Source organism: Sturnus vulgaris, chromosome 12 (genome assembly GCF_052056855.1).
Source record: "Sturnus vulgaris isolate bStuVul1 chromosome 12, bStuVul1.hap1, whole genome shotgun sequence".
Taxonomy (NCBI): domain Eukaryota; kingdom Metazoa; phylum Chordata; class Aves; order Passeriformes; family Sturnidae; genus Sturnus; species Sturnus vulgaris.
The window spans coordinates 17,080,117-17,095,708 of record NC_142254.1 but is presented as its reverse complement, the minus strand read 5'-3'; the positions used below and the strand labels follow the sequence as shown (position 1 = coordinate 17,095,708).

The window sequence follows — 15,592 nt, the reverse complement described above, 5'->3', positions numbered from 1 at the left end:
GAAAGCGAAATTAATGCCTTCACAAAGGCAGCCTTGTTCTTTCCAAGCTGGACACAATGCTGGTTTGTTCTGCAGATGGAGACTGCAGCTGGGACATCCTCACACATCACCCAGCAGTCCAAACCCTACACCCAGGGTGTGCACACCCGGAGTGTGCTCATCCCTGGTGGAGCCAGGCTTTACAACAGAACCCCTGCTGAAGTGCTCCCTGACTGGAGAGGGGTCACAGCGAGGAGCACCGTGCTGCAGGTTTGTTGTGCAGCTCTGAGCAGGAGTTTTAGGAGCAGAGGATGTAGGACAGAAGGCCTAAGCCCACAGCAATGTGCATGAAACACCAGTGGCTCTGCAACACTTGTCGTACATACTCATTTGCAAATATTAGAAGGCCACTTTTTTCTTGCTTGGGTATAATTATCCAGGATGTCAGGTGTAGCTTGAGGTTCCAGAGGACACGTTCTCAGCTCTCTTTGAGGGTAATGAAGGCAGAAGAGCACACTGCTCCTTGGCTGCAGGGGAAAGATGTATTTTGCTTGTCATTAATACCCAGGTAATTGCAGACCCAAGGGAGCAGTGGTTTAAATTATTGCAAAAGCTGTCATTGAGTGGCCTGGTTATTTGAAAAGAAAGACACCGGTGTGTTTCCCTGCCACCTGCACAGATTGTTACAGAGGAAAACATTGTTGCATTTCTGGTTTTTAAGGCGTCCTTGTAAACACTGCTCTTGCTTCCTCCTGCTGCCTATGTGGGGCAATGGGACAAGATAATATCCAGTTCCAGAGAAAAAATTCATTGTTCTACCTTGTTATTTGTTCCATTTAATGAAAGTATAAACAAAAAAAACCCCAAACCCCAAACCAAAACAACACACCAAACCACTCTATCAAGGTCCATTTGTAGCATCTCTGAGGTAATTAATTATATGTATGCATACCCGTGGCCTGATTCTCTCACTCAACTATGTATTTTTCTTTTAATGGAGATACTTATCTTTATTATTTTTTATTTGCAGTCACTCTATCTAGATTTGTGTTAATTGAATGAATTTTGTTGTGCTAATTTATGACTTAAATTGGTGCAAAAGAAGAATCAAACCTTTCTAGCCCTTGAGATTTCATTCACAGTGAAGGGTGTCAGAAGCAAACCAAATGACAGTCATTACCACGTGCCATGTTACCACATTAAAAAACCCTATGAGCCTTGCAGCCACTTGGCAAAGCATATCTGCATTTCCCCTTGCTTCTGTCAGCCTGGAAATGATAGTGTGTTACCATATTCAGGGTAAATGTTTCATCAGATTGGTATTGCAACCACTAAAAACATTCTTGAACAGATTTGTGATTATCTGTATGGTTTTATTCCTATTGTCTCTGCTGCAGGAGGATATTTGGATTAGCGACTGCAGATTCACATCACTGCTTTTCTCCTCAGGTTAACTACAAACTTAATTCTAACATATCTTGTGTACTGACCAAGGGAATATGGCATATTTCATTTGAGAAATCATACCCAAGACAAGTTCTTATAACTTATTTTCTGCATTATTTTTACATGAATGTAAATAACACGTTTGCTTTCTTAGACTACAGGTTGTTTTTATGATGAGTGTATCCCCCATCCTGTCATCTCTACCAGTAAAAATCTCCTCAGATGTCAACTCCTGTATCCAAACCCATCATCATCCAAAAACAACCTTGTGAGTACTACAGAAGAAATTCTGGAAACCAACTCTTAGAAGGAAATCTGTAACAATGGTTAGACTTTTGATTCATTGCCACCTTGTAATTCTAGAAATGTATTTGTGGACATTTGTTAAATCCAGACTTTTTCATATGAAAAGAAACAACCCCAGAGCTGATGTCTTTTGCCAATATCACAAGTCAGTCTTCTCTTCCAGTACTGGCTCCATATTATTTACAAAAATGGAATTAAATTTCTTCTGTAGAAGATAAAGTTCTATTAAATACTAATGGTAACGTGCCTTGAAAACACTAGAAGTGACTCTTTCTGCAAACACACCTTACTGAAGTGTTTATTTCCATTTTATGGAAGATGTAAACATTTGAATGTAATCATCTAATTACATGAAATGCCATGGCAGATATTCTGCCCAAGGAATACTGATTTAAATACAAACTACTTAAGATTGAATGTCACTAAAGTATAATTGAATGCTACATATAACCATGTACTCTATTTCAATAAAGTTACTTGGTTTTGTCAACATGAAAGCCAAAAATACACCATGAAATTATTAGAAAAGATGGTGGGGGATCTGGATAAGAAAAATGTAGCACCTCAGCATAATACTTTGGTTATGGTAGAGTTTAAGAAATCAAGCACCAAGAGCATACATTGCCATGAATTATTGATATCATGGTAGATAGTTTAACATGAGGTTTTCTGGCAGGAGACAACTTTCATTGTCAGCTGCAGTCTTGCAACAGCCCATGGAAGTTACATGACCTGCAGACATATGTGACTCATGCCATGTGTCACCTTATGAATAAAGTATTTCATTTGCTCAGAAAGCTTTGTTCTACTAAAATAAAACATTTCTTGTTACCTTTGTCTCCTATTCCTTGCCTCTCAAGCTCTATTCAACATTAGCACTTCATATTGATAATTCTTCTTTTGGAATAGTGATATACCAGTTGTGCACATAAGAATTTGTAATAATGTAATTTCTTTCTCTTCTTAGAGATTATATGAAGATATTGAGGAGGTTATAATTAGTCATTTCTTGTCATAAGAGAAGGCTGTTCCTGAAGGATATTATCCCACATTCAGTAGAAGGTTATGTCAGTCTGTGCAATACAACAATCAGATTTTACTCAGTCTCAGTTTTCACATCTTGCTGTGGTATAAACATTCCATGCAGGTCCATGTGCATTTCCACATTCACTGTGGCTCGACCCAGCTCTGTGAATGTTTTAGCATCCAAGACAAGTAGGAAGGGTGGATCCTTTGGATCAGTCTTCACAACACAGGTCAGAACAACACCTGTGACATGCAAATGAAGAATTAGAAACATGAAGTTTCACTAAGCAGAAAAGATAATCCCGTCTCAAAGTGGAAGCATCAACACAACTTTCTTGACTAAGAATACTGAAACTTGTAAGATTTAATACAAAACTCATGTAACCCCAGCTTTCAGAACATTGTCATTATTTTACCATCATCCTCTTCTTTTGCATCAGGGCTGGGAACAAAAACGGGCTCAGATGGCCAGCAGTCGTCCTGTCCCCAGTGGAGCATTTCCTTAGTCTGGGTATTGAATTTTGCAATCTAAATGGTTGTGACAAGAAAAGAAAAAGGTCAGTGACTCTGACAGTGGCTTTTTCCAAAGGTGCAACATGAAGAAACTGCTGGCAGGGGAGACCAATGCTAAGAGTTAAGGCAAGCATCATCACAAAAAAAGCCACCTGGAAAATGTTCAGTTTTGGAGTCACATTTTAGGGCTGCTTAATCACACAATGCTCTTTTAATTTCATTTCATTAGATTACAATTGCACCTTTCATTTATGGGCATTTAAGAGCTCACAAATGCTAACAGGTCACAAGAGACCCTTCACTGTAAGTAATGCCCCTCACTGCAGAGAGTCCAAGACAGAATATTTAAGTTACTTGTTCCAATTCACTGAGATTCTGTAGTAAAGCAGGAAACAGGATTTAAACTTGCCATTTTCTAACCCTGTGAGCTATTTTCCTTTTATTGCTACTTCCATATTCCTCAAGGCTTTGTATTGTGCAGCAGGGTACATATGCTAGGAGGAAGGCTGTTCCTAGTGAGGTGTAAAGATTAAACCAGCAGGGCAGACACTGCTGTTTACTGAAGGAACAGAGTGTGGATTTTCATCCCACTGAGTGGCCAAACCAATGGCCAGAGGGGATGCCTGGCATTTTCAGTTCAATTCCATTAAGGCCTTTTCTCTACCCATAGACATGCAGTTTTATTCTTTTTCATTTTGATCTTTAGCTAAAAAATATGTTTACACAAAAGTGAAACGATTCAAATTACTGGAGGAACAATTAGAAAGAATCCTCTCTTCTAGTCAGGATGATAGCACTTTCACTGACAGACTTTACCTAAGGATTAGGGTGTCGTGCTTGCATTCATTCAATTGCAACTAATGTGAAAAAAAAGATCCTCCTACCAGCATTTTTATTATATTTGAGTCAAGCAGAGATTATCTACACTATAAATCATGAACTTGCAGGTTTGTTTATTTCAGATGTGCTGCAATAAATTTTCTTGCATCATGCAGTAATCCAGCTTTATTTTGTAATCAGTTGTGGTAATTATATGCAAGAACCAACAGTGACTTCAATTTGTGCTGCCTTGGAGTCACAGAACAAGAACTGTAAAGAGTGAGTTTGTCCATATAATACTCACACATTTAAATCTAAATACTTTTCCTTTTAATCTATTTGTACTCCAGGCTGTCTCCTTGCATCATGCACATGTAAACAAAGCATTTACTACCTCTAATAGAGAACTAGCTAGCAAAACAGAAAGCTTCCCCAAAATTAGATATTGTTTTAATATTTAAAATGTATTAGGCAGTGTTGCAATATCTTATTTCTCTGTTAGGCTTCCTAAGGGGAAAAATATTAAATATATACATGTGAATAATATTTATTTTTCCTACTCTCTTGTTTGTAGTTCCTGGCACATCACAGAAGGTTCAGCCCAATTTAGCAGAAAAGTGAAGGTTTCAGTAACTATTCAAGAGACTTTCATGGAATATATAGCTGGAGTTTGAAAATGGTACAACATGAACTTCTCCTTATGAGAATGTAGGCATTTCATGTTTCTTTGCATGTGAATGACCCAGCAAGGGGAAAACACTGACTTTATAAATGTTAATTATACCTTTGTAGGAACTGGACTCCACTGGACTTCTGTTGCAAAGACATACTTGTATTTTTTGCCATTATAGCCATAGTTGATACGAGGCAGCTCTATCCCTGTGTAAAATAAAGTTCAAGACTTAGGAACAAGACAAGAGAAAACAGTACAAAAGTACATCTACATAGACACACCAATCTTCAGGAAGTTTTGCTCTGTGAAAAACCTTGAAACTACTTAATAAAGGTGTTGTATAGACTTTGAATGTATGAATTTCTAAGAATCTGAAGATAGGTATAAACATAAGTGAACCAGGGCTGTTAGTTCAAAAGGCAACAATTTTTCATTCTTAGGGATTCATTAGACTGGAATTTATGAGGGTTTTCCTGGTTTGGTTTTTTTCTTATTTATAAATACATGTCAGGAACAACTGGGATAGAATTGGAGGCTACCATTCTAAGAAATTACTTTCACCTTAGGCAATTACCTATTTACATATTCTTGTTTTTATCCCCTGACAAAGGGTTAAAAATCCTCTTTCAAAGGCAATCTCTATAAAATGCAGCTAAACTTGAAGTACTATTTATAATAGACTTATTTAATTAAAGTTAGTCTTTTAACAAGTAGATTTGCAAGCCATATTAACAGTTGTGAGATCAGACTTGGAATCCTGTATTAATACATAACTGATGTGGTATCAGATATTTAAAGGATGTGTCTCACCTTCACATAGTATTTCAGGTTGGCAATAGATATTTCCATCTTTCTCCTTTACAGCAGTTGCAGTAGAGGGAAGTGTGACTAAATTAGAATCCACTACAGCATCCTGAAAGAGACAAATGATGGAAAAGTCATGGATCTCTAAAAATATGCTTCTAAGTTAGATTTTTCATCAGGTTTGATATTATTATTAACAATTTGGGGATTAAACAAATAAGCTTCAAGAAGATCCTTCTTATGGCATTTTAGATTCTGAAGTTTTCATTAGAAAGCTTGTTGCACTCAGAGTATTCTAATATAACAGAATCATTATTTTGAATCACACTGAGTCCTTAGAAATGTTTAGATACACATGGTGATGTTCCAGAAGTACCATACATTTGAGAATTTAATGAATGAGGATGGGTTTCAAGGAACAAGGTGTCAAATTTTCACTGAAAGTCACCAAGGTTAGGTTTTTGCATCTGCTAAAAATCAAGTGCAAAAACCTAACCTTGGTGACTTCAGTGAAAATTTGACAAATAGGTGTGATACACTCTATAACATCCTACTGCTGAATTCCTAAGATTGCAGAACAGCTGATGTGATCCAACACATCCTTTGTCATTGCTGCAGAGCTGTTTCTGAGACAAGACTAGAGCAGCAAGGTTCTAGGATGTAAAAAGAAAAAGTAATATCCATTCCAAAATCATCAGGTAGAAACTTGCCCAAGTTGCTGGGCAGTATAAAATCTTCACTGCAAACAATGATGTAAAATCATGCTTTAAATTAAACTGAAAGATAAAATCTTTTCTCTTCCTGCTATATATCACACTTAAATGAAATCTTCTAGTTTTAATTGAACCATTGCACCAGCTGGGAGCATGCATGTATTGTATGTGGGCTTCCAGTGAAGTGTAAGAAACAGATTGTGCAAAACCTCATGCATGCCCTTGCAGTTAACAGCCAAGTGGGTATATCTGCTTCTATTTGATGGCATTTAACAAATAATCTCATTGGGAAGAAAATGACATGTTCTTCATAGCCCTGTTCTCCAGAGTGGATGGTGTTAGAACCAGGATCCACATAACCATGCCCAGCTGCCACTGCCATTTGCCACAGGACATACAAAAACCAAACCTCCTGCTCACTTCAGATGTCACAGAATCAGAAATCTGTACATAAGGGCTGGCAACTAATAATACACCCATTATTCACACTGATGTATTTTAAATTACCCATCAAATAACAGTAAAAGTCATTTTCTCTCTACCTTGTCATACTGCAGAGGAACCACAAATCTTTTGCAGGTTGGTATGGAGGTAAGTTTGGCATTGTTTTCAAAGTCTTTATCCAGGTTTTTTAAATAAAACATGTCATATAAACTACTGTCTGCATAGGCAATAATATCAAAAACAATGTGGCCATCCTCTTCATAAGCATTTATATGGTGAAAAAACACCATAGCATCAGTGTAAAACTTGGTGGACACTTCTTTTTTAGTCTTCCTGTCTATAAAGTGAAACCAAGTCTGAAAGAGAGAAAACATTATTTGAAACCATTCAGAATCAGCAAATAGTTATTTAGAGAATAGTTTTCTAATGGTAACCATCAACATTCTAATCACTGTATATTTGTACTGAAGGATATTAAGAACTCAAGGTTTGCTCTAGGAGAAAAAGGGTTCCAACCTGAAGAAAATATAGCAGTAAAATGAATGTGGAATAGCTTTAAGCTCATTTTACTGCTGCAAATTACTATTTGGGCTAGGCTGAGGATTGAAGTTTTGCAGAAAAACCTAAAAAATCCCCCGCTCTCTTTTTAAGTTAAATAAATCTGCCTTGGTCGAGAGTTTTGTGGTGCTGGTGCCCTGTACCTCAGCGAGTCCCAAGTGTTGATGCCCAGAGAACATAGAAATAAGATCCTCAGAAAACAGTTTTCCCCCTCAGTTTTCACAGTGAAAGACTCTTCTTTTGTTCAGTGCAGGGTTTTCCAGCTGGGCTCTCCAGCACATGCACTGCACCTGAATTTTGTTTGGACCAGGAGCAAATGGATCTGTTTTGGATGCTAATGCAGATTGGAATTTCTCTGCTAGCACACACTATTTCTAGCAATGCCAAACTATTCTCTCTCTCAAGAGCTTCAGCATCAGATATTTATTTGAGAAATTTCTGGATACTGGAGACAGTATTCCAAAATATACAACTTTTAAAAAACTGTGCAAAGTGAAGGTCAAGGTTTGAAAAAAAAAGAAAGAAAGTGACTACTGAAATGAATGAGCCAGATGAAAAAACAACAGTGTGGAAGAGGTCACTGGCCTGCCTGACTCCATTGCTCAGCAGTAGGAAAAGTACCTTATCATCCTTATTATAGGCCAGGCAGGAAGCCCAGCTCACACCTCGAATGTAAGCAGTTGCCATTTTGACAATATCCAGTCTGAAGGGCTGCTCTATGAAGATAATGTAATTCTCTGTGATTCCAAAGCTATGGTAGTAGCTGGGGTGGAGCAGAGAGCGAGAAGGGATGGAGCAAACCACTTCCAGGTGCTTGAAACAAGACTTCTTCTTTTCTTGTTCTGAAGATGAATGATAAAATTTAAAATGATATTTCTAATAAATTCCATTCCAAAGTTGTGCTTGGATTTCACCCAGGAAGGAAAGAACTGCTTCCTCTCAGTTTTATTTGCATTTTCCTGTTAATAAAGTGTTTGTTTATTCCTGTATAATTAACATAGAACTTTGCATGCAGGAAGCAACACAGTGAAATCACACTGCTGGATCCATTCAGGCAAATCCCCTTTGTCTTGGGATTTGATTCCACTGACTGCTGTCTTCAGAAGTTCCAGCATGGAGGAGAAATATGTTTCATTAAATCAGCAGCTTTAAAAAGGGGTTCAAATGCCCCTGAGTTTTTTAACTTCTAAGGAGATGTTCTCAAATTTGAGCCCCAGCTAGAAATTGTAAACTGGTCTTTCAGCTTTAGAAAGCCTCTTGATTGCTCAAGAAGGGACAGGCAATACAATAGCAGCTGATTTTCAACAACATACACCAAAAAAAAAATCTTGAAGGGAAAATTGCTCTGGGAAAATGGGCAGCATTTCAGCAAGGACCAGTACTGGCCAGGTTAGAGAGGAATTAGCTCCGTATTAGGTTTTATTTATACTTCCCTATAATCATAGTATCAGCATTTGAAGAGAATTTTCATTTACAAATTTACAACTTCAAATTATATGTACTGGCCTATAGAGAAAATTGTTTTAGAATATTCATCTAAAAGTAAGTTTCCTACTGAAACACCCTGTACACAGTGTTCAAGAAGAGCCTTTGTAACAGCACATGCCCAAACAGGCTAAGCAGTTAATATGAAGTTCACAATAAGTTGAAATTAAGAAAATGAACATAATTGGTTACTAGAACGGCTGTATCACCACCCTTATAATACCAAAAATACCAATTACAGATATATCTTACCTGGTACAGAGGAAGGAATCTTAAATAGAAGGTATTTTGTCTTCCCTTTATCAACTATTGAAGTCCCCATGTTGAGAACATTTCCAGCACTGTCATAGTGTGGATGAGAAGTTGCCACATTTACAGCTACATATTTGTTGTAGTCAACCTGGAAAATGATACAATAAGAGATTTGAGAGATGTGTAAGAAAATGAAAATTGATCTCAGCTAACACCACAAAACCACCAGATTTTTAGCCCTGGCAGCCTTATATTGGCATCCCATTTACAAATGGCTTTGAAATTTAGATAATTAAACCAAATTACTTGTGTAGGTATTCAAATTATTTCCTTATTCAAAGCTAAAACAAGTTACAGAATCTGAATTACACCTCCCCCTTGAAGCCACGTAACATCAGGGAGGATTAGCTAAGCAAGTTATTCTGCAAATGCCCATTTCACCCTGAAAGCACTTTATTTAACAGGGCTGTCTGGCAATCTGCTGGAGCAAAAATATTTCTATTTTAACTAAACTTTGGAAATTGTACTCAAACTGTAGTGTGGGCTAGAAAAAAAAATCATATATTTAAATATCTCAATTTCTGTTTTTAATAATTAAACAATGTCTTACATAAGATCCTTGAAGAGTAGTCATATAACTGACCTACTGATTTTTAAATTATGTAAATAATTTTATAACTACAGATACATAATAATGGCAATCACCCAAAATAATCATGTAACTGTGCTATTATTCCAGCAACCTTCCTAGACTATGTACATGAGAAATTGCTCAAAGCCCAGCTTTTCCCAAACTAAATAGGATTTAAATTTGAACACAGGAGCTCTTAAAAGATATCTTTTATCTTTTGGTATCTTCACTATTTCACTTTACCACAATTTTAAAAGTAAGGCAACAGTAGAAGAAGAGTATTTTGTGTATTGAACACGTTAAAGGATCCTTATGAGTCAGCCTGAAATTTATTCATCAGCAGACAAGGAACCAGAATGACAGATGGTGGTTTGTACCTTCTCCAACGTCTCCAGAGTCTGTGGATTAATTTTCCTGATGAAGTTAGTCTCGCCAGTAGCATAAAACTCATCCCCAGCTTTCATAATGTTGATCACACAGTTGTCTGTGAACTCAGGAATGGTGTGAGACAAATAGGAGAATGCCCTGTCCAGAGGGAAATTTCATTAGAGCCGTGGAAGCCGGAGCTGCTTTTCCCCCACATGGAGCACAAGTGACCCTGCAGTGCCACAGGCCTGGGGCTGCCTGTCCCTGCTGTGCCCGCTCCTGGCAGCTCCCTGGGAAGGCTGGGAAAGCAGAGGAGATGGACTTCTCCAATGCCCTTAGCCTGGGTGAGGGTTAAGGACATGCAAGTGACTGTTTTTCCACACACGAATGGGCATCCAGGCCCATTCCTGCTGTCAGCTCTAGGACATGCACTGGTTTATCAGGATGGGCTAATTGCACACTCTCCTGTGGCTGTCTTGGGAAAATTTGATCTACCAGTTCCTACCTAAAAGCTGGCAGGTTTTTCACTGTATGCCTTCATAAAATAGATGGATTCATATACTTCCCAGTGGAATATTTTTGTTCCCAGTATTATTCTATATCACAGTTATGATTTCAAAGAAGATTGAACTTCACACAGGCTTGACAATCTTCTTTATCAGTGTATGATTTCGTCATAGTCACTAAAAGCCAAGCCAAAGTTGCCATATCCCTTTTGAACTTAAAATACCAGAGTTATTCTGTTCCTATTGGAAGAGGGAAGAAAATCTCATCTCAGGGGAGCAACTTACAACATATCAGCTCTTTTGCAATAACTGTCTATGTATGTGTCTTTACCAAATATCAGGTCCGAGGTCACTGGAGGTACTTCAGTGACAAGGAGAGAAGAGTGACCTATTTGCACTCATTAGTGAATCCCTACAGCCAATTTTACAAGACCAAGGACAACTCAATGGCTTACACCTCACCTTTCTGTTAAATCATCTTTAATCAAAGTTTTTCTGATTTTTTGGTAGTTATTTATGCTTCTCTTTTTTTGTTGAATAGACTTTGTATTAATACCTTCCCCATCTCTAAATCTTTTTCTTTCTTACTGCTTCTCCCCTTACAGAGTATCAAGATGTTTCACCAACACTGGAGAAAGAAAATGTTAGTTTTTTATATAATCTACTTGTGTTACTGAATAAAGCAGCAGATATTGGTGATAAAATGAATTTTAAATATTTGCCTTAGACTAACTCATAGGTAGTAATATCTCTTGGCCTTTTTGATATTTTGCAATTGTAAATTTACAGATCAACTGCTGTATTTGTACATATATGTCAATGGTAAACAAAAAGACATCTGTGCTGAAGAGAGAAGCAGATAGAAGAATCTTGTTGGAAGAAGTATTGCTTACTTGGCAAATATGTTTTTGCATGGATCTGGATAAGCCATAGTCCCAAACTCAGACACCACAATTCTGTTTGCTTCTATGTTGCAGTTGTACGTGTCACTTCGGAGGTATTTACTTCTGTAGTAAACTTCACCTGAGGAAGAACAAACAGGTTTCAATCCCATTTTATATTGAGTCCTTCAAAAAATTAGCACAGATAGAGCCAAAGTTTCTCAAGAAGCTGTCCTTTAGACAACAACAGTTTGGAATGAAACCAACAATGTCCCCAACTCCCTGTTTTAAAGGCTTTATGGCTGCTGAGATAGGTAACAATTTGTCAAGATTCCCTGACTCCTACTACTGATACTGGGGAACTTTTGAGGGGAAAGGAGGGATTTGATAAACTGATCCAGAAAATAAAACAATGTGTGCAAAAATGATTAATTATACAATCCATTTATGAGAGATAAAAAGTCTCCTGTATTGGCAAAATTTAGTTACAGGAGTAACAGATTGCTTGAAGGAATCAACAGTTTAATGAATCACTATATTTGAACTAACTGAGCTCTTTTTGCTTTAGGTAAGATATACTGGCAATATAAAAACCACTGATTATTCCTTTATAGGTTATTTTCTTAAGGATATAGAGCTAGACAGGCTAGAGATCTTGCAATGGCATTAAATGCTTCCAGTCGCAGAAATGGGAACTAAAAAGTAAACACTAGAATAAGAGGATAAAAGGAGTAAATCCCATTTTTTTAATAGATACATATTTTTCGCCACAAGAATCCAGGTGTAAACCATCCTGTCTCACACTGTATAACAGCTGAACGCGTGAAAAATGTTTTAACTGAAAAAAAGAAACTGGAATTGTTTAGGGTAGATAGCTGCCCGTTTTTCCTCCATAAGAATGACAAGCAGGGGGAGGGACTGTAGGGTGTCAAATATCCTAAGTGAGGTTTGACATGTGAAGTGACACAGTGGCCCAGTTTCTCTCCTGGCAGCTGTTACAGCTGCAACCAAATCCCCAAAGGGGAGATCTGGTCCTCCCTGACACTGGCTGTTCATGCACAAGAGAACTCCAGTAGTCGTGGATGATCCGTTCCAAACAACAGAGGTTTCCTTGCCCCGGCTGGAAGGTGAAGGCTGCCCAGAGCTGGGTTTGTGCTGTCCTGGGGTGACAGCAGCGCTGCAGAAGAAAGGACAGTGTAACATCTCCCTGCAAGCAGCCCTGCAGAGATGCTCCAGGTGAGAAGGGTGAGGTGTGAGGGGTGTGTGGAGATTCCCCACAGCAGCTCCCCCTCACACACCACTGCAGACAGAGCCCCCAGCACTGCAATCCAGCTCAGAACAGAATTAGCAACAGAGCAACATTAGCAACAAAGGCACCAAAATGTGGGGTGTTGAGTTCCCTTCAATCCAATGTGCAACAACTTACCATTTTTAAATGTAAAGCTGTGCAGCAGAGCCATGCCATCAAACCAGTGGTTGTACTTGCTGTCCCCAATCGTGTGCATGCCTGGGCCATTCCGGAGCAGTATCCCTTGCAACCAAGTGGGCAACTGCCCTATAAACACAAAGGAGTTAGCAGCATCCATTCATTTAGGCAAGGAGAATGTTCCAGCACAGTTTTCCTAAAGGCAGAGGCTTCATACAGTCAGACAGATTGTGTGTTGAGATTTGCAGTACCATACAATTAGATTGGAGTTAGGGTTAACTAAAATTTTCCTTACTCAAAAATGTGGCACTAGTGACATTCTGCATGACTATTGCTATCAGAAATTACTAGAAGAAAATGAGATTGTTGGAATTTAATTTTTTAATCATCTGGAAGTAAATAAAATTGGACCTTTCCTTCCTGCTTTCATATTTTACAGTGATATATTTAAACCTTTCTACTCGTGCCAGAAAAAGCTAGAGCTTATCAGAAATAAAAATATTTTATAGGTTATATGACTTGCACTGGCTTTCAGCATATCAGCTTAGACTTCAGGCTAAATTAATTCCAGTAAAAATTTCATTAATTAGATTACACAGCATAATATAGTGTAATTTGGGAAGTACTTTTCTGACACTAGTCATAATGTAGTGTTTTGTACACAAATAAAGTATAGGAATTTTGTAATGAAAATGTATAAGTGCTGTTGAGATTTGAATCATAAATGTTCCTCATCAAATCCCTGCAAGAAATGCATCACCTACCACTTGACTCACAGAATAATAATAATTAAAGAATGTCAATAGGTTTAAAGAGATGAACAAAGACATATCAGATATTAAAGAAAAAGCTTGGCTTGCTTCTTTGTGCATAAGACTCCTGAGGGAATATTTAGGATCACATACTGCTCCTCCACACAATTCCTGCACTGGGTATTGCCTTTGCATAAAAAGCTCTTAAGAACTTATATTTCTCCTTATCATTTAGTTTGTGATCCTCCAATGATTATGTTGACACATTTTCTTGTTAAAACCCCTTTACAACAGCTAGAAATGTCCTGCTACAGACCTTAAAAATTAACTCGTTCCAACCCCTGCCATTGGCAGGTCCACTAGACCAGGTGGCTCAAAATCCCATCTAACCTGACTCTGAACAATTCCAGAGATGGGGCACCATCACTAGGGCATAACTCCATTAGGGCTACACTTCTGGAATACATGAGATACATAAAAAATTGTTGACACAATGGATGAACTTTCACCACCATTATTATTGTTGTTGTTGTTATTTTCTAGAAGAGCCTGGAAAACAAAACCTTACTTCCCTTTCTAACACAAGAAACTCTATAGCAATAACTATAGTATATCTTTTATATGATAATTTTGCTGGGAAAGTTAAGAAAGGGAAAAAGATATATTTAAAGCACTTTGGACTTAATTCAGTTTCTGAAATTTCTGGCGCAATTACATGTAATTTCTGACACAATTTCAGTATGAAAAACAAGGAGAAAAGGGTCATGTAGTGAGGTTTTCAAATAATTCATCTTTGTGGGAATTAAGCATTTCTGTAATTCACACTGGGTACCAAATCAGCATCCAAATTGCTTATATAGCTTTAAAAACGTGGACCTTATTATTTTCTGTAATGTGTGAGGACACATCAGTGATACATATTTGAAATCCCCAAACATTTGGACATTTATTAACTATGGTCACAACAGAATCTCAGAAAATCACATGGCTGTAGGAGAGCATGGGTTAAATTGCAGCTGGTGTTAGAAGTGTGATGGATATTTACAGTGCACATATTGAGTAACAAGGAGCCAAAATACAGGCGAAGGTCAGGACTATCAAAATATTTTAAGGGATCATGGCTGTCTTTCACTTTCTTTAGTAATGAAGGAATGTTTGTATGTGTAACTTTACCTTCTTAAATATGTCGTCTTTGTTCATATAAACTATTGCATAATACAGATCAGGTGTGAGAAATTGTTTGCAAATAATTTCAGGTGTTTTGATAAGTTATCTTGAGAAAAAAATAATTGAAAGGCATAAACCCATAAAAGCATAAAATAATTCAAAGGCATCAAAACAAAGCACTTTGTCTGACTTGACACAAAATCTTTTCCAATTCAGCCACCAAACTGAACAGCAACAAAGCTAAGATTTACTAACTAGGGGTTCCCATCAACAAACCTCTCCTGCAGCTGTAGGAAAAAAAGTCTTCTGTAAAGTAAAAGAAATCGGGAAAAACAACAGGCTGGTCGAGTGTCATCCCTAGAGAGCCACTTTAAACTGTCTCGCCGAAGGATACTCTGCAGTTTCTCCTGCATTATCTTCTAAATGCTCTTTATAACGCTCCCCTGTGGCATCCTATACGGGTGCTCTGCTGCTCAGGAGCGCTGCTGGTGAAGAGCCCCGATTTGAGGAGCCCCGGAGGGCAGGGGAGGGCCCGGCCAGGAGAAACCGAAAGTGTGAGCAGAGCCATGGGGGAGGCGGCGGCCGGGAGAAATCCCCGTTCTCTCCCTCACCACCAACTTCAGTGAGCCCTGTTCAAACAGACTTTCGAAAAGTACACAGAAATGCTCATGGAGTGAGAAAAATCCCCCGGTAGGGTCACAAATATTATCTGAGATCAGTCCTTTAAACAAAATTCCCTTGCGCCTCTCTCTGAGTTTCCCTTTTCTGTGCTGCTCGGGTGAAGAAGAGTCGCAGTTTTTCCGGATCTCAAAACACCAAAATAGCGGCTCGTTTTCCAACAGATT

At 38.1% G+C, this 15,592-nt stretch overlaps 1 protein-coding gene across 2 annotated transcripts in view; it reads right to left on the bottom strand.

Moving 5' to 3' along the window:
* Window positions 1–2,001: 2,001 nt before the first annotated feature.
* Window positions 2,002–15,592, bottom strand: part of BCO1 (beta-carotene oxygenase 1) — a 43,380-nt gene continuing 29,789 nt past the window's right edge. For both annotated transcript variants that reach the window (XM_088172068.1, XM_014874505.2), the window contains 10 exons: window positions 12,829–12,957; window positions 11,415–11,544; window positions 10,027–10,174; window positions 9,019–9,166; window positions 7,903–8,123; window positions 6,822–7,079; window positions 5,573–5,675; window positions 4,874–4,968; window positions 3,174–3,285; window positions 2,002–3,000 (listed from right to left, as the gene is read on the bottom strand). In XM_088172068.1, the coding sequence (XP_088028194.1) occupies window positions 2,828–3,000; window positions 3,174–3,285; window positions 4,874–4,968; window positions 5,573–5,675; window positions 6,822–7,079; window positions 7,903–8,123; window positions 9,019–9,166; window positions 10,027–10,174; window positions 11,415–11,544; window positions 12,829–12,957 (1,517 nt within the window). In that variant the 3' untranslated portion in view covers window positions 2,002–2,827. The remainder of the gene's footprint in view (window positions 3,001–3,173; window positions 3,286–4,873; window positions 4,969–5,572; window positions 5,676–6,821; window positions 7,080–7,902; window positions 8,124–9,018; window positions 9,167–10,026; window positions 10,175–11,414; window positions 11,545–12,828; window positions 12,958–15,592) is intronic.